At 40.4% G+C, this 25,008-nt stretch overlaps 1 protein-coding gene across 2 annotated transcripts in view; it reads right to left on the minus strand.

Annotated features, from left to right (window-relative positions):
* fmn2b (formin 2b) overlaps nucleotides 1-25,008 on the minus strand; it is a 103,054-nt gene that overhangs the window by 57,780 nt on the left and 20,266 nt on the right. The window contains exons 3-8 of one of the 2 annotated variants that reach the window (XM_072667406.1): nucleotides 23,671-23,821; nucleotides 22,578-22,589; nucleotides 19,583-19,644; nucleotides 13,508-14,715; nucleotides 11,757-11,898; nucleotides 1,849-1,936 (exon numbers count right to left, since the gene is read on the minus strand). In XM_072667406.1, the coding sequence (XP_072523507.1) occupies nucleotides 1,849-1,936; nucleotides 11,757-11,898; nucleotides 13,508-14,715; nucleotides 19,583-19,644; nucleotides 22,578-22,589; nucleotides 23,671-23,821 (1,663 nt within the window). The remainder of the gene's footprint in view (nucleotides 1-1,848; nucleotides 1,937-11,756; nucleotides 11,899-13,507; nucleotides 14,716-19,582; nucleotides 19,645-22,577; nucleotides 22,590-23,670; nucleotides 23,822-25,008) is intronic. The other variant, XM_072667407.1, reaches the window with a different exon arrangement.

Below are 25,008 nucleotides of genomic sequence, written 5' to 3' on the forward strand. Positions count from 1 at the left end.
AAAGGCAGAGCTCTGAAACCAGCTGTGTTCAGTTAAATCTAAGAAAAATGCTCCGAAATGACTGATGATGGAATACACCTAATGTTCATGTACGTTACAAACAACGTTAAAGTGCTCCACGTAGCAGAACTGAGCAGTCCGGGTCTACGTGTTACTGCTGTGTTGTACACCCTTGAAAATGAGCTCATAAACACAACAAACAAACTGCAACCTGAAACAATAAGACGCCGAGCTGTTTTTAGGAATCACAAATATGCATCTCATACTCTTGTTTACCCCGGGAGTGCCCACAGTCTGCCCACAGCTATCTGAGCATCAGCAGATAAGCCAGAGGAAGCACACTAGCTACCACCCTCAATGAACCAGACATGGTCACAGCATACACATACACACATACACACACACACACATACACACACATACACACATACACACACACACACATACACACACACACACACACACACACACACACACACACACACACACACACACACGTCACCTCCCGGACAACAATTCAAACGAGGGACGAAGGATGCGTTTAGTAAACAAAACAGGAAACAAGGCAAGAGACAAAACATGCTTTTCTGCTTGAGCACCCATCACAACCGCACACAGCTGATCAAAGACAACCTGGGGTCAAAATGACCAATTTCTCAGGACACAGACAATGAAGAACAGTTGGGGGAAACATGCACACTAACTATATTACTAGGTAGACAATGTCAGACTATTTATGAAGCTTTCTGCATTCTGCCCTGCACGACTTCTCAACTGGACATTGGGTTTACAGCCTAGTCCTGTTTAATCCCCACTTCAAATGGATTTACAGCAAGGGGGTCTGTTTGAGGAGGCCATTATTAAATGGGCACTTTGGCTGCAAGGTCTTATGCAGGTACTAGTAATTTTCAGGTGTTATTCATACATGGTATTTCCTTATATTTGCCTTATTTACAACATACAATCTGTGGTATGGCCTCATTACTGTATTCCTCATCATAAAGGTCATTTATCATTTCTTTTAGAACAGTGCCATGCTAACTCTTAATGCTCTTCCAGGATGTTCTACCAGTTTGGTATCATTGTTAACACACTACTTAGTTTAATTAAATTGATAAACATGTTCATGAATTTAGCCATCCCCTGTCCCAGTAACCATTGTTTGGATGCTTTTACCACCACCACACTTGCTCTAGCCCACACCTGGTATCAATATGTTAATGTTTATCTGCTCTACAGAGTCCTATTCTATTGGGAATTCTTCTCTACAAGGACTAGATGAGCCGTGTGTGCATTTGCACATCTGTGTCAGCAATGGGTGCAACTTCAAGGGTTTCCACAAACATTTGAACATAAAGCGTATGCAAGTCACTCTGGGCGAGCAAGACCGCCAACTTCATAAATATGATGCATAAGTTAACCCTCAGATTATATTTGAACTGATTTACGTTTAAACTAAACTATACTGCTGCATGGCTGGTGTGGGAAAGACATGACACAGTTGTTGCCTAAGAGGTCTGTTTTCTGTGGTCTGATTCTCGACATCAGCTTCTCCAGAGCTTCTGGTAGCAGCTCTGGAGTTTTCAAAACCAAAATATGGCCGTTCCTCCACTACAACCCACTACAATGACCGACCGCTTCTGCCGCAATTGTTTGGAGCAGAGCGATTTAAGACTGAACATTCTTAAGGGTTCTTTAAATGATGCCACAGAAGAACCTCTTTTAGTTTTGTGAAAGACCATGTTTGTAAAACATTCATTAAACTTGCTGATTTTAACCTGTTTGTTGCCGATGCCCTATATAGCCAGTTGTATTGCTGGTCAGCAGAGCTGTTTGTTCAGTACTCACCATGTTGAATGTCCTTCATATCGAGGTGCAGGCTGGACATGAGGATTCCCACAGCCTGAGAACGCTTGTTATTAAGCAGCTTCACCACCTACAACACACACAGTGAGCACATTTAGTTCTACAAGGGGGAATATCACCTGTGAAAACTTTAGACAGGTGTTTTTAGTTTTTTGTGTAGAGATCTCAAACACACTGACCTGTAAAGCAACAAAAAGGTAACGTCACCTGGCTTTTCTGGACACACACAGCTCATAGTTGGTCACATTTAATGAGACAATTTATCACCTTACCTTAATCGTTTGTGCATTTCTGCCTACAAAACACTATAATATAAGAATACAGATTGGGTACTCTGCCTCGGTCAGCTGTTGAGCTTCAACACGCAAGAAAGACACTTGTGCCCATTGTAGGTGCTTTTGATGGTGGACAGGGGTTACTCAGGGGTTACTTCAGACTCTGACCAGTCTGAAGTTATACAGTCACATGTACAGCAGGGTGTGCTGCACTGAGCTGACTCATTCCTCATACAACCATCCCTAAACTTCCCACAACCTTTCTGTTGGTTCAGACCAGACTACATGATCTTTGTTGGCCTCCTACATCAATGAGCTTGGGGTGTCCAACACACGGTCACCAGAACCACTGTCTGAACTCACACGCCACTGCTGACCACAAGCACCTCACAAACCTGATCATTTGGGAAAAGCACCAACCCAGTCATCAGCCTACAGTATGGCCCTTGACCAGGAGGATCAGGTCTTTACCCTTGCCCCATTTCTTCAATGTTCAACACCTCGACTACGAGAATCGACAGATTCAGATAAATGTTAAACAAGTATTCCACCCATTAACAGGTGTTGTGCGTAATGGGTTTAGATCACACACCAGTCAGTGGTTTTAATGTTTTGGCTGATTGATGTAAATATATTATATAGCTACCTCCATTAAGAAGAGATGCCTCATATTTAGGTCAATGTGTAGCATGATTGTTAGTAAACAGATTAGTCTGCAATGAAAGGAGAGGTCTGCAGACTGCACTCCAGTTTCATTTGCTCCCGTCCAACATCGCTCAGTCCCACGGAAACCAACTCCAACCAATTAAAGGAACGTGGAAAATGATGACTGACATGAAGGAGGAAAAAAACAAAACTAAAAACAAACAAAAAAAAACTATGAGCAGGATTGGAAATTAATAGCATCCATTTAGCCTTCAGCCAGAGGCAGTAGTGCACACACCCACAGCTTCCTTGATTAAATAATTGCAGTGGATGGTTTTCAGTCAAGTGAGAGAGAGGCTAAAGCAAGAGGGAAAGTGAGCAAGAGATGGAGTTTGTAGATAGCTAGAAAGTCAGTACTAGAGGTCCGGGTCAGGTCACCACCACTTTACTGTTCAAATCATCGGAACAAAGCTCAATTCTTTAAACTGCGCAAGTAGATCTGTATCGGTGCTCTGGACAATAGTGAGGCCAGGGCAGCAGCACCAGACCCAGTTTCTGGCTGCCCTTCACGTCTAGAGACTCTGCTCAACCTAAGAAAAGCACCAGCAAGAGCTCAAAAGTATTCTCACTTCTGCTTTTGTAGGAGTCTGTGCTGGTTAAGAAGTCTTGGTTCTTGAATTTGGAGCACTGCTGTAAGGATTTGATTGCATTCAGATGTTTGATGATCACCACCTCACCCCCTATACGCACATACACACTAAACATCCATATGAATCTTTATATCTCTCTCCCTCTCTCTCTCATACACACATTATATATAAACATCAGTGTGTGTTGACCAATAATTCTAATTGATACTGAAAATACTGAAGTTGAAATCAAAACTCTAGGACCCCAGAGCAAAACTAAAAAGACTGACAGCTATAGACTGAAGAGACAGATGAATTTCACGAGTGCCTCACCAAAAAACTGCTTAATGTGCTTTTCCATAATGAACAAACCATGTAAAGCCCCTGATTTACTGATTTTGATTAAGGCTAAGAAATAGACTGTTCCTGCCCAACTTAACCAAACTGCCTCAGATCAGCTGAGCACAGTGACTGAGCAGGTTATACAGTACATTAATTCATGACGCCATTAACCCCAATTTAACCCAAGAGTTAAACCGAATGTTAGTGAACCAACACCTGGTGGTGGTTTTATAGCCCTCAGTTAAACGAAAGCCACATAAAGAGCCATATAAACACCACAGCGCCAGTTGGCTGCCACTGGGCGCCTGAAAAAGCCTGAATGATAGTTTAATTTTTATGACCATCTTGGAACCACTGCACTCCTGGTCAGTCTTTCTCAGTTCTACATTTTATGGACATTTCCATAATGGTGGTGTAATTACAAGGAAGGTGGTAAACAACACAAAAACAATACATTAAGAACAGCATAAAGAAAAGACCTCTGAGCCCCCCCAAAAAATCAAAAAACAAACAAACAAAAAAAAAACACTTAGACAGAAGCACATTTCCCCCTGAGAAAACCAAAAATAGATCTGGAGGTAAAGAACATTGTCCTGGATGTCTGGATTCTGGATGCCACAATGAAAAGAGACCAGTTCCCTAAAGCATGCTGAAAACTTCAGCAAAAACAGAAACAGGGCTCGAAGAGGGGAGAAATCGCAGCGAAAATCTTTTCAAAACAGCCGTGACTAAACGGAAGATCTTCTTACATGGTAGTTAAGCATTTATTAGCGTGGAAAATGCTGGCGACTTCATTGCAAATAAATGCACTTTAATGATTCGTAATGCTTTTTCCCTCTTTAAAGAGCTCATTACCAGTGTCTGCTGTTTTCGTGTTCTCTGCTGCCAAGACGTAACCGCAAACATTACACAACAAGTGGAGGGAGAATCATGCAAGCCCCCTTTCATTCCAGCTAGGCCAAATCTGCTAAAGACCAAAATAAATAAATAAATTAAAAAAACAAAACCCCAAAAAATGCAGCAACATCCCTGTTATACAAGACCATGTAAAAGCACCACGCATCTTTGCTGCATCAGCCGGCTGGCATGCCCCCTGCAATCAGACAAAAGAAAACATTACTTTATCAAAAAACTTTCTGGCGTTTGGGGGTGGGGTAGGAGATCCCAATTATTTCAATCAGCAGGCCGTCTGAGATAATGTCTTAAACATGGAACGCAGACGCCGTTCTCCACCAAGCTGCCAATCTTCCCGCCAAGGTCAGCCGGTGCAAAGTCCTGTACTTTAGTTTAGCAACTCAAACCACCCTCAGGTGCCTCCTCAAAAGGTCATTTCAACTGGTTAACCGACACAATCCCTCTTTAGTGTTTGTCCTCATTTTACCGGGGATTTCTTTGGAAAAGATGTGACCCTTTCATCTCCTAAAGCACGCACTGCGCTGGACAGACAACAAAACATGACGTGTTTTTCTGTTTGTGTGCACCCATGTGTGTTTATCTCAGAGCTCCGCTTATGAAATAAGGCTATAACGATCTCTTACTGTGCCTTTACGACACAAACCGTATCCAGTCAGTTCTTCTAATTAGTGACTTCAGCTGCTTTGAGGAGCGCTCATTGCTGACACAGCGTTCATTTGCACACACAGCTTATATAATCTCCACCGAAAAGCAGAGACCATCTTACACGGAGCAGCTGCTTATGAGCCTAAGGTCACCATGTCCAGTGCCAAGCATCAGCTAGAGGCATACAAAGCCCCCCTAGCTATGAGCTGTGGAGCAGTGGGAGTTGTGTTCTCTGGAGTGATGGAGCTCTATCCAACACTTTTGAGATGTTGTTCGGATACATACGCTTGGAGCGGTGTTTGGGATCTAGAATTAAACATCTAGCATCAGTACTGAACCTCAGTAATACATGTCTGAATACAATCAGAGCCTTACAGCAATGTCCCAAGGTCTAGTGCATAGGTATACTATTGAAGTGGTAGATTTAAATTCACTATATGTCTAAATGGTTGTGGACAGCCCTTCTAATGAATGCTTTCAGCATTGGGGATTAGGTGGGGCGGTGATCCTCTAAAATCCTGACCTCACTAATGCTAGTCACTGAATGCAATCAAATCCTCACAGAAATGCCTAAACTGTGTATATATATATATATATATATATATATATATATATATATATATATATATATATATATATATATATATATATATATACACACACACACACACACACACACACACACACACTGTAGTGTAGTCTAAATAAAGACTACACTACAGCCTTTGCTGTTCACTGCAGGGTCGAATGCCTTTGGAAATAAAGCAGCCACAAAAGCCAAATCAGGATACAATGTGGCATGAAAGTGGCGACGCCACTCGTAATCTGGCTGTCGAGGAACACCACGACTTCCTCATAAACTGCAGACACTCTGCAGCCACATCTGCGCAGAGTTCTGACAGTCAGAAGCTTATAGAGGGAAAACAGCAACTCTGTAACACCACCGTATTGCAGAATTATTATAGGTGCTTATATATATCACAGAAGAGCAATAAAGTGTGCTTTTCTTGCTTTTCTGAAATGAAAGTTTGATGCAGATTGTAATCACTGTTAAAGCTTTAAGATTCCCATCCAGTCAATGTGTTTCACATGAGAAAATGAGGTTGTCTTTAAGTCCTCCTCAGAAGATCCTACTTACAGACTTTGCAGCTCGTAACTACGATGTGATTTCTGTTCAAGTGTTTTTGGTTGGAATCAACATGAATTCTATGGGAAAATGCTTTTATTAGTTACTTCTGAAAGGAAGTATATGTGCCATTACGTCACCAAACTAAGAGAACAGTAGGAGCATTAGGTAAGCAATGTTGTATTTAGTAAGAAGCATTAGTATTCAGTACTTATCAGTTGGTTTTGGGGGTGTGGCTGTGGCTGAAAAAAAAAAAAAAAAATGTATGTGTATGTATGTATTATTGCTGATAAATAAGTAAAACACAGTCTGAGTCTGGCCTTATTAAAAAGATTCCCCATCTGCAACTTATTGGGGGGTGTTCACATACACATATATATTTACAAGATGTCTAGTAGATATTTCGGACTCCGCTTGAAGGCAGCATTACATTTAAACCCAGATGAATTTATATATGCAAACAAACAAAAACAAAAAAAGTTTTTTCCACTTTTTGCCAAATTAAATGTATGAATGGACCGATAAGAAATGCTCCAAAGTGATTTGGAGTAGCACCTTTTTACATTGATCAATAAAAGGTATGAAGTTTTTTTTTTGTCAAGCTGCTGTTTAAGATACATACAATAATATATCAGTATATTCAACCTACAGTGGTTTAGCTCCACCCACTCATGATAAAGTAATAAACATGCAAAAAAAATCTATTTACAAGTCTTCAGCCAATTTTTATTCATTATAATATAATTCTTATATATCATATCATTGATATAGTAATGTATAATTATGTAGGCTATAGGATCAATGGCAGGTCAACAAAATAACTGCTGACTAGTCTCCACATTTTAGGGTTTTTGCAGATATGTTTCGACTGATCCATGCTGACCAATCATCATCATCATCATCATCATATAAATCCCATCCTTTTCTTTCGTTACATTAACAGCGATAAAAGCCCCTCCACGTTTTCCAGTCCTTTATGTGCATTTCACATCATATCTCCAAGAATAAAAACTCCACAGCTACTTGCAGCATCTCATCTCTCACCAAACCCCCAATTCTGACCAGATCCAAAACCACAGTGTGTATTTAATGTCCTCGTACACAACAAAGGCCATTTCTTTCCCCTGATAAAGACTAAAACAGCACAAACAGATCCATACAGGGGCGCCAAGGTTAAAGAACCACACAGAACACACTGGTGCTTTAAAAGATCAGCCCAGCCACAGGGAGACAGCAGGGGCCATCACAAGGGCAAACTCAAACTGGCTGTAACACTCTTCCTGCTGCCATCTAGATAAGCACAGGGTCAGTCTGTAACTAGAGAGTGGGGGGGGAAGTACTGATCTAGGGTCAGCTTCCCACTGGCCATGTACCTGAATTCATTAAAATATGAATAGTCCTGAATTCATGCTTGCCAAACGTTCCACAGTGGCATCTGGATCCGATACAATTGGCCAATCCATTCTTTGCCCACAAATGCTCTCTATTCTAACCACTGCTCTGAGAGCTCCATTTAACCCAACAAGACACACCAGCTTAAATGTTCTATATCTAATACACAAACAGACTGTCTGACTGAAAAGTGGAACCTTCTTTTGGCGCTATACAGAACCAGCTCTTTTAAAGTAACTGCAATGATTTTGTAATAGCAGAACAAATCTTATTGGTACTTAATATAATATGCATTCACTTTTTGGTCAAAGAAATACACAAAATATACAAAACACACTTTACAGAAATGTTGGACACAGGTAATAATTCAATATAGGACCTTTTGCCTAACTAAATAAGTAAAGACGCTTGTGCTTAAAACCATAGTATAAAACTTAATGTTTGAAAAGTTAATTAAAATACCCAAGCAAAAGGTTTGTCATTATATACAGTATATTCAGAAGTATACAGTATAATGAAGATGCTGTAGAACTAAAGGGCTCTACAGTACATAAAGAAATGTGCAAAGTCATCCTTACAGTTCACTGCAGTAGCAAAACAGATTCTACAGCAAAGATTCCAGCGTGTAAGTAAATACAGAAGTTTGCACCAATTCATGCAGAGTATCCACAGGAGTCAGCTATTTATACAATATTTCACTATAACACATGTGATTTAGCCAGTATTAGATAGAATTAGATTCTAGAAGTGCAAAGAAATATGGGCTAGATGGACAAAGTCCCCCAGCATCGCGCTGTAGAGCAGTGGAACTTATTTCATATCTCTGGAATGACTGCTGGTGCCCCATTCAATACTTTTGGATGTGTTGGGTGCTGGGAATAAAGTTTGGGGGAGGGGGTGGGTTATCATTCAACATCCATCCTGACCTCACCATCGTCCTTTTTGATGAATGCAATCAATTCCTCACAGGACTGCCCTATAATCTAGTAGAACGATTTCCCAAGACAGTAGAGACAGTTACTCCAACAAAAGCAGGATCAACTGTTTTTAATACTGTTGATTTCAGATGAAACTATGTATAGGCAGGTGTCCCAATACTTTTGCCCATTCAGTGTTAATAATACACTGTGACACAATTCAAGACAACAACCAGTATTAAGAGATTGGATCCCACAGTTGACTGGATATTAAATTGTATATTAAATGTTAATATAATGAATTCTGATATTACAGACACTTTTTGGTCAAATTTGTTTTTAGGGCATTTTCAAATATAATTCCACAGCTTTACCAAAAAATAAAATAAATAAATAAGACATTTAAATAATATAGTCGCATTCTGTTTAAAATTCATGAATGAATGAATTCATAACTGTATATTTAAGTTGTAATAACTAAATTATGGTGGAACTAGAGACTTCACTACAAAGAACTGCACTCCATTGGAGGCGAGGTCAAAGATTTACATCTCTGCAACGTACACATAAGAAATGGATACAGCTTCTAATTGAACTCATGTTTTCATAGTGCACTGGCTGGTGCACGAACCCCAAGATCTGCCTTCACCCACAGGGGACAGAGGCTGAGGTGTGGTAAAGGAATAGAGTCAAAAATCCAGGAAAGTGGCTCGGGGGAGATGGGTCACCTTTGCCCGCTAACGGGTCAATGAGGCTGGCCAGACATCATCTGCAACTCAACCTGATCGGGGGAAAAAAAAAAAAAAAAAAACTATGCATATTCATAGTGGCTCAAGGCGAAGGCCACGGTGGAAGGCACTGTTCAGTAAGCAGTGATGCGTACAGATACTGCCTACAAACAGATGCTCCATGTGATGTGGATTTTTATTAATATGAACCGACGGGTGCTTTTTTTAAAATAATTTATTGGGCGGTTGAGTGCACTGTACAATAGGACATGGTGTTCAAAAGGATGTAGCAAGTGGTTTAGATGTTTTAGCAGTAAAATGGACAACCTTGGAAACTTCATATAAACTATTTATTAAAATATTACTGTAAATAGTGATTGATTGACTACTCTCTCAAGCTAATGACCAACTAATTTAATTGTAAAGTTGTTAGGTTTTGCCAAGAGGTTCATCATATATCTACTGCATCTTTGGCATATCTGTGTGACTGAATTCCCATCTGAAACAAGCTTATGGAGAGAGTGTAAATGATCTAAACTTGGCATCAGACAGACAGTGCTTAATATGCTCATCATTAAGAGACTAAGCATAGCATGTAAGACATGTTTCCCATGGTATACAATCCTTCTAGCAAATCATGCACTGTTTTTTTTTTTATATTGTCCAATATTTTAATACTGACTCTTAGTAGCTTTGTGAAAAATGGTGCAGTTTACTACATTAATAAGCAAAGTTATATGGATGCCTGGTATACATTTATGATGCATTAAATCTGCTAAAATGTATCAATTTCTTATATGGCTGCTGTTCAACAAATACTTTGCATTTCATTTTTGCCGTTTTTTTACCTTGTCATAATTGGAATCTGATATTTGACACATTGTCTAAACATTTCATGATAAATGGTCCAACATACATTTTTGCATGTACTTCAATTGCTGTCCGTAAAAGTTGCCATTTTGGAAATACATTTTTTTGCGCGGCACTTAAAGGCTCCATTAAAAGTTATATTTATAGGCCTTAGCTAAAGCAAAGTAATTCATCTGAGCTACAACAAGAGCATAGGCGACAACATGCAGCACAGTTTAGCATTTAAATGCATTAAAAACTGGCAATACCATGCTATGTAGTGAAAGTAAACTCTGATGTAAATTACCTTAGAGTAAATGGCATTTCTGCCAATGATCCATAAAATCCATAACCTAGAAACAGTTGCTTTTTATTATTATTATTCATGAAGAAGCTGTGCAGTTTTTCTTCCATCATCTGTGTTCTTTTCTACGACAAATAAAAACCAACATGCAATTTGTTTAATGGTTGAGGGAGTCGTACACTGCTGAAGTGATCAATGCCTGAGCATTTGCTTATTTCTACAAGACGAATGGCATCACAAGATGTGAAATGGGTCGTGCCAAAACGAGCTGAAAAAAATCTATATTTCTAATCTTCAGTTCCATAAAGCATGACGTAAGATTAGTCTGGGAACAAAAAGTGAATTCCACTGCTAATGCCCAGCTTACACAAGGCATAGCTCACTCCACATACGAATTCAATGAACGTTAATATCAATTGGCACTGAGAAAGAGCAGACCAGCAGCTGAAAGATGGGAGTAATTCAAGATGTTCAGGTACAGGTGGTATTTATGACCCAGTAGAACTCTGGGCACTGGTTCAGATAAATATGAACGTCTGTGTTGTGGTTTCACGTTGCTATTAAACCCAAGCTGAGGCCCTGGTAGTGAAACCCAGAAAAAGTGGCCAAATTTAATAATAATAAAAATAAATTAATAAAAAGTTGCACTATTAATGAATTGATTATTGATCTATTGAGGAACCTCTATATTTACAGAGATTATATTATTTATATCAGTTAGTATATTAGTCACATTCACTCTTTCAAATAAAGGTGATTGAGGGTTCTTTGAGTAATGCTATAACTTTTGATAACTTTTTGACATCGTTATAGACGTGTGTGAGGGTGACCAGTAAATTGGTGGAAATCTGGAAAAGGACATTATATTGTTTATACCAGAAACAACCTAAAACACAGAGATTTTGCTAATATCTGCTAGCACCTCTATGGCATTTTAATTGTTATATCAGAATGAAGAGCTATTCCTTTTAGATGCGTAGTGTCCAACTCTTCTTCTAGTCCCAAATCCAAAACGCCCATCTTGTTTAATGCCCCAATCCTTGTGAGGTCAGAAATTCATACACCTTCACACTACTCTAATCTAATCTGTTTACAGCAGAGAGTAAGTGGATTACAGACTCACCTGCTTGGCCTTGGATTTGGTGATTGTGTCCGAGAGGGGTTTTTTCTTCTCTTTAACAGCAGTTTTGGAGAAGAGCTCCACAAACTCATCAAAGTCCACTGAGGGCTCCTCAATTTTCTCCCAGATGACGGCGCTCACCTCTCTGGTAGAAGACAGAAGAAAAAGTTCAGTACAAACAAACAAAATTTGATCAGCCGAATTACAGGCCAAGTAATCTATTTTTCAGGACCAAACACACTGCATGCTTCATTAGATTGTTGGGCTAGCAAATCCAATACTGGCTCTACATTCTGTGTTGCACCATGGTCCTGGAGGAACGTAGTTACGTTTCACAATAAAGCCTCTTGACTTGACATGGTGAAACTTTCATGGAACTACTAGCGGGTTGGGCACTGCATTTGCATTGCATTTGTGGCATTTAGCTGACGCTCTTATCCAGAGCGACTTACAAGGTTACTGGTATTACAGAGGTGGGTCAGCGTAGTGTTAGGAGTCTTGCCCAAGGACTCTTATTGGTGTAGCGCAGCACAGTCACCCAGTCACCCAGACCAGGAATTGAACCCCAGTCTCCCACGTGGTGTGGTAGCTCAGTGGCAGGTAGTGGTGTTATCTGTTGCGCCACACCAACCACTGCACTGCACTGCATGAAACACTGTACAATAGCACAAAATAACAGTGATGTTCAAAAATCTGTGTACATCCAAAAATAGTAATAGTACAGGAGAAGGGAAACCATTCCTAACTTTGAATGGAATGGAAACCAATGTAGAGCGATCTTCTTTTAACTAGTTTTAGAGACTTACTATTGGTCCTCAGAAAGTGTTCACAAATCATGAACGAGGCAGATACGGTGTTCAAAAATCTAGAAAGGTGACTATGTGCAGTTAACTGCTGCTTGACCGTTACACTAAGCAATAAAAAGTTACACTGTGAGCTCAGTAGACTAAAGCATTTTATAATTCTGAGGTGCTGCCACTTTGATCTCAGGGTTTCACTGGTTCGAATCCTGGTCATGCTGCTTGCCATCAGCAGCCGAAGCCTGAGAGAGCACAATCAGCCTTGCTCTTCTTGACAGGATAGATTGTGCTCTCCCACCATCCTTCCAGCCCCAACCACTTCAGTAATGCTGGGCGTCTGCTAGCCGTTGCGTCAGAGCTCGGTACACTAGGTGCATTGGTGGCAGTTTGAAAAGAGCGGTGGTTTGTTGTGAATGTATTAGAGTAGGCATATCAGTTCTCACCCTCCCAGAGCATTATATAGGAGTTCTAACGAACAGATTACTGGCTATTTAAAACTGTGAAGAAAGAATGCATTTTACATTTTATTACCACCATTTACCAAATAGTACTTTTTAGTATCTTTCCATGTTCTCTGAACAATATTGCCATAGTCGTACGCAATGTGCTATTTAGCCTTTACATCTTTACATGGTTGTCAACACCACAATTCATATTTCAGCCCAAAAATGAAAATGTACCTTGTAAGTCAATTAAATGTCACAAATGAAAATTAGAGTTCTAATTGTTTATTAGAAAAATAGTTCAGTGCCTTTAAAATCCTGTTTTTTTTATTTATCAGTGAGGTGTTGATCATTATGTTATGACTGGACGTTTCTTGAACCTACTCCAAAGGTTGTTATGGTAAAAGCTGTTACTGATTTGTTTAATGCAATGTGTGTGCACTTGCACCAAGGAGAGCAAACCCTAATTTATAAAATCAAAAACAAGAACATAATTACTTAAAAGAATTACTTTTTGGCGTGGATCTGAATCCGGGTCCAGTAGAGAGGCTTCATAGGTCTGGGGGGTTCCACCACATTTTTCCGAGGGGCTTTCTCCTGAGCAGCCCCCAGGGCATACAGACCCAGAGGAAGGGGAGGTGGAAGAGAACCCAAACCAAAGGTCGGGATTGGGCCACTGGCTCCAGGAGGACCAGGCAATCCTGGTGGGGGTGGGGGTGGAGGTGGAACACCTGTACCAGGTAGAGGTGGCGGAGGTGGAACACCTGTACCAGGTAAAGGTGGAGGGGGTGGTGGAATACCCGTCCCAGGTAAAGGTGGAGGGGGTGGTGGAATACCCGTCCCAGGTAAAGGTGGAGGGGGTGGTGGAATACCCGTACCAGGTAAAGGTGGAGGGGGTGGTGGAATACCCGTACCAGGTAAAGGTGGAGGGGGTGGTACTGCACCTGTTCCAGGCAGAGGTGGGGGTGGAGGCGGTAGCGAACCTGTTCCAGGCAGAGGTGGAGGTGGGGGTGGAAAACCTGTCCCAGGTAATGGAGGAGGTGGGGGTGGTATACCTGTACCAGGTAATGGTGGAGGTGGGGGAAGGCCTGTCCCAGGTAAGGGTGGAGGCGGTGGTGGTGGAGGTATTAGAGCTTGGCCAGGCAAAGGTGGAGGAGGAGGTAGAGCAGTGGCAGGTAAGGGTGGTGGTGGCGGTGGTGGAGGGGGAGGGACAGTAAACCCTGGTAATGGAGGGGGTAAGGGTAGTCCAGGTAAAGGTGGGACAGGTAAACCAGGTAACTGAGGAGGAAGGGGTGGAGTCTCTTGTTGCTGCTGTTGCTGGCACGTACACACAAACTGTCCTGCTTTTGGAGAACCCGAAGGTGGCCCAGAAGTGTCGCTCGGTCCGGCCAAAGGTGGCTCAGAGGGACCCTGGTCTGGAGAAGGCACTTTAAACTTAAAGCTCTCGTCTATGGGTGAAGTCTGCACTGATTTGGCCTCTAAAGGGAGAAGAGAAGACGAGGCCTCCGTCTGTAGATCCACATGACAGACGTCAGGGAGCAGGCTGTCATCCCCTCCGCACTCACGATCCTGCGTGCTTGTGCTGTCTTTGTCCAGCAGAGGGTGCTGTTTTTCCAGTTCAGCAATTTTACTGCGGAGATCCTCAATAGTCTGCTCCAACTGCTCAATCACAGTCACATGTTCCCGCTTCAGACGAACCGTCTTCAACATCGACTCCTCCTGTAGAGAGGGAGAGAGGTAGAGGGAGTGACACAGAAATCTGAGAATAGTCCTTTAAATCAGTCTTAGCGCTCAGACATCAGTACCCATCCAACGGTCAAACATCTTAGACCACATATGCTGATCAGAATCTAATCGAAGAATTGATCAAAACATTCTTATCTGAAAAACAGGGACAACATAACCCAGATCAATCTTCTACCATACTGTATCTCCCTGTATCTCTTCACTGTGCATCTAAGAGAGGGCCATAATGCTCCTCTGGCTGGTGGATAAATACAGGAATGCCGAAGTCTAAGGTTAACCAAGCATTAGTGTGGTGCCAACAGTGGGACTGGTTTATAACGTAATATAATGAACACAAACTACACAGTTAAACAAACAGGGGGTAGCTATGGCCTAAAGATGAGCCAAGCTGACTTGAGACCAGTTAGCTCAACATGTCCATTTATGGACCATCCCACCAGTCAGCTAAAAAAGCAGTCAGTCAGATATTTAGTTTTAAACATTTTGGTCTCTTCCTATTCATAGAAATTGGCATTTGGTCTTTTGACTGAAATATCTGCCCAGCAGTGTTGCAAAGATGGCCATTGAGTGAACAGACTTGCCTATAAGGACTTCATTCATGAGATGCCCTTGGATAATACACCCATTATTTCCCAGGTGGTAAGGTGGCTGCCCACCGCTCGGGGTGTGCATTCTCCCCATCCTATTCACTAGTACGTGTGTGCGTGTTCTTTGCCTAGGATTGGGGTAAATGAGGTTGAATACCACTGTACTGCTGCGCAATGACTGTAGAGTGGGTTTCATGTAGAGTAAATATACAGAGTTAAACACATAGGTGTTATCTACGAATAATCTTTTTAAATTATGTAACAATGTGTGTGTGGTTTGACTGATGTGCAACAAATGCTTTGGCAAAACTGCCTTAATATGGCCATGCCAATAAAGCTTGGGAGAGAAAGTCAGAGTAAGAGAGACGAATGGGATGGAAATGGTATGATGAGTGCTTCCCGCTGGGTTCATGGCAGCTACAGATTTAATAACTGATGTTTTATGTGAGCTGATAAAATAACTAACAGTCATTCACTGAGTAATATCTGCCCAATTTCTCCTCACTGGTTACAAGGGAGAGAGGCCGAGAGAGTTTATATGAAACAGAAACACTCAGAATTTGTTCTGAGTCAGTCACACTTCCATTTTCAGCTAAACAATTCAAACCAAAGTCACTACCGTGAAAGTGTGGGCCGACCGTGGCATTGTTCAGAAAGTGTTCTCTAGTGGGGGGAAGTGTCTGTAACAGAGTCAACATGGTGGCTGAATGTTTTGATGAGGCTCATTTGGGGCCAATCTCTCAGAAAGAGAAAGAAGAAACACAGAACAGTCGCCCCCACACTGTCCCTGAAGAGCAGTAGGCCTAATTCTGCCCCCGAGGCCTACGAGCACAGAATAGCCCAAAAAAAAAACTCACTGCACAGCCACAGCCTGCTAATCATCTCCTGAATTCAGACAGCGCACACAGCACAGCGCAGCGCAATACTGCAGTGCAGCAGATGGGGGGCACTAGATTAACGCTACTTAACATCTCCCAGTGGTGGAGAGAGAAAAAGCAGAGAACTAGAAATCAAACATTTCACTTTATTGCTTTCTTGATGAGTAATTGTGTTTAATTTAAAGGAGGTAATTTACTGAAATATACTGAGAAGCAGATTAAATATTAATAATACATGTTCATAACAGTTCTAAAATCTGATTGGCTGAGCTGTGATTGAGGACAAACAACTCAATAGGCACACTTTACTTTATTAACACTTAATGTTACTAATGTCTAACCAGATTCAAATGTCTGTGGTTTGGTTAGGTCTGCCGTCAGTGGGTTTTAAAATCAGGCTGCATGATTGGCTCTGTACATCCACCGTAGTGTTGAAGCTGCATGAGAGTTATGAAACAATGTTACTAGGATGTCTCAATTTTAGCGTTATAAATGGTATTACGGGTGGCAGAGAGTTGCATACGTAGCACAGGTGGTTTTACAGTTAAGTGGCTTAAAAATATATATTTATTTTAGTAAAAAGTTCAGTTTGCTCAAAGTGTGAACACACTGCACATTTAAATGATTGGTTCAATAAATGTAAAACCATCAGCATAAACTGCACTCACTTAAGAGGGATAATCTGTTAGCAGTAGCTTATTTAGCAGAACAACAGTCTGCTCACCACAGAACAAATTCAAGTCTGACTGACTGAAATCCCACTTATGAACATTTAGAATTTGTAGCCCAGTCGTCAAGCAGACATTAGCATTCATTTCAAAGCATCATTGCAAAGGATATTTGATAAACAAAAACCATGTCTAAGAAAGAATTCTCCACTAAACGCTGCTCGGCTGTGGTATTTATAATTATATGCTTGTGTAAAGGTAAGTTGCCAAGTAAAGGTTTGTCCGTCATCTTATTTTAGGTCAATGAAGGTTATTTACATGATTTTCCAACTTATGCCGAACGTAGCTGATCAGTCAAGGTTGGTACATCATACGAGCGTCATACACACAGAACAAACGCCTTTATAAACATGGAGGACAAGCTGCTAATAGTTTCCAGAATTAAAACGAACAATATTATAACTAATAATAATAATAATAATATAAAATAAATTGGCTACTTTCAGACCATGGGTTTTTGTTCTTTTGCTACATTTGAATACAAAAACATTAGACACGCCCACACGCAGTGGGTAGTGGTGGCTCAGCGGTCAGAGCTCTGGGCTATTGATGACCGGCTTGTGGGCTCGATACCTAGGCTCGGCAAGCTGCCACTGTTGGGCCCTTGAGCAAGGCCCTTGAGCAAGGCCCTTCACCCTCTCAATTGTTACTGTTTTTTTTTTTTTTTTTTTACCTTGACATTGTGTTAATCCCATGATGAAATGACCAAGGGAAATGCTCCTAAATGACCTGGAATCATTTTTTTTTTTTTAACCTTCATGAAAAGTTACAAGATAAACACAATGTTAACCCTGAAGTACCTGTTCAAAAATCTATGTGGCTCTAAAGTATTCGGGGGGGTGAGGGGGGGGGGGTGGGTGTTGCTCGGGCTGTATGTGTTTTAACAGCGCATAAATCTCAATCACATTCCAACCAGCGAAGGGGTCTGGTGAAGTCAGTCAGATGCAATGTCCTGACCTGGACCCACACTGGTGACCACTTTCTTAAATTGAGCTCAACTCAAACATATACTGATGCCCCCTGCTGGTTGACTGTTTATCTGCTTCGTGTTTATCTGCTTCCCTGACTCAAATTTTGATGGGCAGACAATTTTAACTGCTCCACTGATGATATGGGTGATTGAGGATTCAATTGACTGGAATGAAATGGCAGTCATTTGATTGTATGCATGTTTATCTATTATATTATGGTCATTTGTTGCAATCCGCTAATGACAGGGAAAGCCATAAAAACACTTAACATTCAGATTTTACAATCAGACTGACCTCAAGATAAAAGCCCAATCAAGGAATCATTCAAATGTTTACAACATGGGCATACAGTACATACACATCACACCCACTCCATGACCTACTGGTCAGACAGTGGAGCAACAGACTTATTCAGTTTCGCTGTAGCAAGGAATGCTCATCTCTGTGCCGGAACATTAATGTATATTGAGCCCCATCAGGACAGGCTTTCCGAGTACTAGATGGGCACAATCTGTGAGCACCAGCTGGACTACTACGCATCTGTACTCTGTACTATGTTAACTGTTTTATTGTTTCATTGGGTTTACTGTTTACATCGGACTGTCAATTTGCTGTCTTGGTATATGCATTTCATATTGCATTACTATTGTTTATTTACGAGGCTATTAATATTGGTAATCACTGTGCAGAGACTCATACTGAATAACTTTACAGAGCACAGTCTGTATGGTACGGTATGACAATGCACACTACACGGTCATCTGTATAATACTTATGCGCCTTACTTACTGCACATTACACTTTAACTCGTGTGTTATATTCTTATATCTTCTTTCTGTTTATGTATTTGTACATAAATGGGAGGCTACCTTGCTTTGCTTGTTTGCTTTTCACTGTACTTCTGTGCTGCTGTATTACCTGACTTTCGCTCTGGGATTAAGAAAGTTATCGATCCATCTAGCTATTGATCTACATATTAAAAAGACATGCGGACTCATTCAGGACAGCCAATCAGAACAGAGCTAATATACATACAAAAGCCTTAGGAACAAAAAAGGCTGTTTTTTTTCTATAGGATAGAGACGTTGCCTTGCACAACATGATGTTTCAAAAGTTTGGGATAATTTGTCAATATAAGACATATAAAAAAAATAATCTGCATAAAATCGAAGTGAAAGAAAATCAGAATCAGAACAGTTGTATTCAAAACGAGTAGAGCACTGCCATCTAGTGGCCAGAGGTTTAAATATAGCACTAACTGAACCACTGTCCGCCACCAATTATCACATGCAAACTAACAATTAAAAATGTACACAATGAGAATAGACACAGAATTGCAAAACAATACACTGATATTTTCTCACACCTCTACAGTCAATGATTTGTTTTTTTAAATATTCTTGGTGTTACAAGGTATACGCAATATTTAAATACTAGAAATGTTAGTTGTTTAAGCATTTTTTTAAGGCTGAGAAATTCTAATCAAACTATTTAACATAATTATCCATTAAATTTAATTTTCTGTTGAGTTTCCACTTCGAGATTTGATCTCTTTTAAAACATGAGATACTCTGGATATCAGGGTTATTAGAACTGCAGCTCTGTTTATACAGCTCAGTTTATGTTTGTAACTCTTCACATCTAAAGGTTTAAGTGTTTAAAATAAAGAAACGTACCTGAATGTCATTGATCTCCTCCTGCTGTTGTTTCTTCAGCCCTAAAAGAACAGCCTGGTGTTCTGAAATACACACAAACAAATGTCAGGTTAAGTGCATCCTATATGTTAAGCCTATTGAACGCATTACACAGGACCAAGAAGCACGATACACCAAAACTCACACAAAGCCCCACAAACACAGATTCACACAGAGCCAGAAGCCCCAGTGCCAAAAACAGGCTGAGCAAGAGCAAATATTTAGGATTTTTTTTTAATAATTTAAAAATTAAATACATACACTATATGGACAAACGTATTGGGTCGTAGCTCTTAATCACTGTATTCAGGGGTTTCATTTAGGTGTATAAATTCAATTACCTAGCCATGCAGTCTGCCTTTTTACACACGAGAGAAAGAATGGGAGGTTCTAAAGAGCTCACTGAACTCCAGTGTGGTTCTGTATGTAATAGGGGCCACCACTACAATAACAGCAAGCCAGCTGGTGAAATGTCCTCCCTCCTAGACCTTCCACCATCAGCTGTGATTGGTATTACTGACAAGTGGAAAGACGGAGGAAACACAGAGAGTAACTTAATGAGCCACGAGTGTCAGACCACGTAAAGGTACAGAGCGTGGTCAGGGCAGGGTGCTGAGCTTAAAGCATAGTGCAGGAAAGTCTCCATCGCTCTGCTGACTCAGTAACTGCAGAGCTCCAGACCTGCTGCTGTTAGAGCTGCAAAGGGGGACCGACTCCACATTAATGCCTATGGATTTAGAATTGGATGTTATAAAAGTTCCTGTAGGGCTGATGTGTAGGTGTCCCAACACTTTTGTCCATATATAGTGACCAAAAAGAAAACTACAGGGAAGGGGGAGATGATGTACAATATTGTACCTAGATTTTATTCTGAATAATTCTGGAATATTTCTAATGGTCTATTTGTCATTCACACAATGTAAACGGGAGCTGGTGTAATAAAAATAATAATAATAATAATAAAAACAACAAAACAGGAGTTTTTTTAAAACATGACATTATATTAAACAGCAAATTTTTAGCAGATCAGAAAACCACAACATTTTGGAAATGTCAGATTCTCAGACAGCATCAGGCCAAACAACCCCAGATTGAGGCCACATGATGAAAATGTTACAATGCAACATTAAAAAAATAACCAACATCATGCAACAATAATGAACGCACAATTCCTCCCAGCCGGACACCACACAGAACATACAGGGTTAGAGACGGATCACCAGTGGATTTCAGGTGTTAGTGGATTTGTGATGTATGATTTTGAGCTAGTTCATATAGCAAGCAGACGGATGTACAGATATGATGGTGAGAGTCGCACAGCAGATGAAGAGAAGGATGATGTTACGGTCAAACACATCCGAGTTCTGGGACACTAATGACCGTGGATCCTGGCACAGTGAAAGAAAGGCCGGGCAAGTAAGTGTAAGTGTTTTGGTCACATGACCTACTTTATTGCACTTTGCACAGTGCAATGATTTTCTGAATCATCTCTGATTATTAAATATCTAGATCTAACTAAAAAAAAAAAATCTAAAACAGACAGAGAAACACAGGCTAAAGTATTGGGACACCTGCCCATTCACAGTTTCTTCTGAAATCTAGGGTATTTATAAAAAATAAAAGGAACTTTCTCCTGCTTTTTTTTACTAGTATTTTTCTAGATTTCAGAGCATTGCTGAGAGGATTTGATTGCATTCATCCATCATTCCAGAGAACAGTTCCGATACTTCTCTATAGGAACTGGACAAGCTGTGCATGTGCATTTGCACATCTGGGTATACCATAATATTTTTTAAATAGCATAAAAATGGTAGGTATTTATTAGAAGGGGTCTCTCTCTCTCATATATATATATATATATATATATATATATATATATATATAGAGAGAGAGAGAGAGAATTAAAATTTAATACATAATATTGTAAAGCAATTTTTATTTTAGCGGAATCATATTGGTAGCTGCAAAACCTGACAAACATTTAAATAAAGTAGTTACTGAATTTCAGATCAACTGAAGGGGTGTTTATGTGAGAATTGTTTTTTAATATGTGATTTTTGATTTTACATTACATTTGACCTACATTTGACCTGTTCTTCTGAAAGGGATGCTGGGATACTACATCAGCATTTCATTCATTTTACTGTATTTGTACCCCTATAATATATAATATAATATATAAATAACTGCTGTATTTCTCTGCAATTCTCATTCAGGTGATCCCAATTCCAACATTTAAGAAAATAATAGTTTAATGCAAAAATACATTAACATTACATTAAATAAAATACACTAAATATATTTTTTAACATTCTTTTTCAGGTTTACAACTAGCTGAACTGATCCAGCCCAATCCTGGTCCATAGTCCCAATGAATGACAGCCCAGAAGCAGTCCAGGTTTACCATATATATACGGTCATATATATCATATATATCATATATAGATAGTCATATCTTTTCATTAGAACCAGCATCTCCAGTTTTTAATGAAGCAAACTCACAGCCTATTTCCATACATACAAATTACACCAAATTGTGACCTGTCTAGAAGCTCTGAATGCAGTCCTTTTCCTGCAGCAGTGATCTTTTTACCCTGGATGATGACACTGTTGTTGTGTACAGTTTGTAGAAGACAGGATGTTCCCAGTCTAATGTCCTCTATTCTTGTCTGAACACTGATAAATTACAGCTCTTTTCTAACCAACAACAGCATGCCAAGTAAAGCTTGTTCCAAAAGAGGAAAGAAAGAAAGAGGGAAATCGGGACACTGCTTGAATTTGAAGTTTTCTGAGTCATTTCCCGTTGCTTGGCAACATCCCTTTGCAACGTCTGATGTAAACAACAAACCAAAACAAGTGAGGAAATGAAGGCAAGTGAAGTGTGGCAGTGTCGGACAGTGCTCATGGATAAACCTCTAAAGTAATGGAGATGAAATGGCCGTTGAACAGTTTATGATTAAATATGAATACTACTTACCTTCACTGTCCTCTACGGGTATTAATGCACAAAAGGAGAGACATTCAGTTTAGACCCAGTTTAAAATCTTACTAACCACACAAACACCTTACATATATAACTTAGGTACTCAAGCTGCTGTTGGCAAAGTCGGGCAGGAGTCTAAACCTGCATTTTTTTTATTTATTTTTTTTTAAACAGGACTAGTTGCATTCCTTGTCGAGAGAGATCAAGAGAGAGAAGGCAAGAAAGAAAGAGAGAGAGCCTGTGCAGGAAAAAGCAATGGTGAAAAAAAGACAGAAGAGAGACGGCGCAGGAGAGCGAAAGACAGCAAGAGAGAAAGAAAGAAAAGGACAAAAAAACAAAAAAAAACAAAAACAAAACAGCATAAGAACAAAAAAGTGTGAGAAAGAAAGCAAGATAAAGGAAATGCAAGAAAAGAAAAGATCTTCAGAGAAAAAGTTACAAGTCTCTCTTGCTTAAAGAAATGGCTAAAGAAAAAAGAAAGACGGACAAAGCAAAAGAGTGAGGAAAAAATACGTGAGAGACGCAAGCAAGCGAGAAAAGGTAAGAATATGAGAAAGCAAAGAAAGAATAGTGCAAGCAAGAGAGTAAAAACCTGAGTAAAAAGAAAGTGAAGAGAGAAAAATGAAAACAAAAGAAAAAAAGAGCACCCAAGAAAGAAAAAAAACTGTATATATAATATAAATTATATAAAATTTTTTCAAGACCAGAAAGTCTTCTTAAACATTTACTACAAAAGACCCTGCTGTAGAATACAGTAAATTCACCTCCCATACCATAGTGATTCTGTAGGACTGTTTCCCAGTAAGAACATCAGTGTCTAGCAATAAACTAACAAAAATCTAAACACCCATACAGTGATCATGTACTTCTGTAGCATTACTGCAAAGAGTGAGTCAAACTAAGGGAATGACTGACCGATGGGAGGAAGAAGGGGAGTCTACAGGTCTTGCAGTAGTCATGGAAAGTGCGTGTACACACTGTGAGGAGTCAGCAACACTCAGACTCAGAATTTCCCCAAGTTGTCGTCCATCAATGATGCTCACTGTGTATGAAGAGACTGTGTGTGAGTGAGAGTGTTTGTGTGTACCTGCTTCAGTGTACTTGAGTCCAGGTTTGTCCTCTGTGTCTGGCCGAGGTGGAGGCCAGAGTGATCTGAGGTGACCGGGTAAACGCCCCTCGAAATGTTCCAATGACAGAGGAGGCTGACTGACAGGAGCCCATGTATACAACTGATCCTGCTACAGAGACAGAGAGAAAGACATCTATTAGTGCAAAATGGTGGGACTGTGGGGAAGCGCTCCTCTCCTATCCCAGACAACCATCACCACCTACATCGGCATGATCGTACTGTGCTCAGTCAAGAGATTTCCTACAAGCAGTGATTGTGTCCAAAGCTGGTGCTGCTGCTGCTCTGAAGATTACAAGGCACAGACACAGCAACCCCTGCTGAACCTAACCAATTCAACGCTGATTCAGAAGTCATACAGAGTGCATCATCTCAGACAGGTTTCCGAATGAATATGAGGTCACCTATACACTACATGTCCTTATGTTTATGGACACCCCTTCTAATGAATGCACTCAGCTCCTTTAAGTTGCACCCATTGCTGACACAGATGTGCAAATACACACACAGCTTGTGTAGTCCTTGTAGAGCAGTATTGCCAATAGAATAGGAGCAGAAAAACATGAACCTATTGACACCATGCTGAATGCCAGGTGTGGGCTAGAGGGGTATAAAGCCCCCCAACATTGAGGTGTGGAGCAGTGGAACGGTGTTCTCTGGAATGATGGATGGTGCTTCATCTAATATTTTTGGATGCTCACAAATATCCTCACAGCAATGCTCCATAATCTAGTAGAAAGCCTTCTTCCCTGTACAGTAGAGACCGTTACTGCAGCAAAAGCAAACGCATCTTTTTTAATACCCTTGGTTTCAGAGGAAACCATGAATGAGCAGTTTTGTCATTATATTGTACACATTAATAAGGCTCTTGTTTCTACATGCAGAAATGGATTCAGCAGTTGCCCTCAAATCACTGCTAATGCGACACCTTCTTGAATCTGATGTGGAGCAGTCTGTACATTGTTGATTGCTTTGATGAATGTCTATGGCCAGTGTCTGTTACATAGACTTCTATTCAAAATCATGGCTAGTGGTGGGGTGCCGTAAGGACACGATTGAGGTTGTAATCAGGATGCTGTTTGGTTGTAAGCGCCTCTTTATGGCTATTTTCCCCCGGCAGTATCCAGGCTAAAGCTCAGGATACTGTCCAGTCATTGAATGGCTCATTTCCCATGCAGCTTACACACACACTTCTTTCATCTCTCACATGTCTGATCCCTCAGATGATAAACATTATTAGTCACAGTCAGCAGAATGATGAATGAGTAAATACGTTTTTAGAAAGAGACTGCCTCAGGG

Source organism: Salminus brasiliensis, chromosome 22, assembly GCF_030463535.1.
Source record: "Salminus brasiliensis chromosome 22, fSalBra1.hap2, whole genome shotgun sequence".
NCBI classification, from domain to species: Eukaryota; Metazoa; Chordata; class Actinopteri; order Characiformes; family Bryconidae; genus Salminus; species Salminus brasiliensis.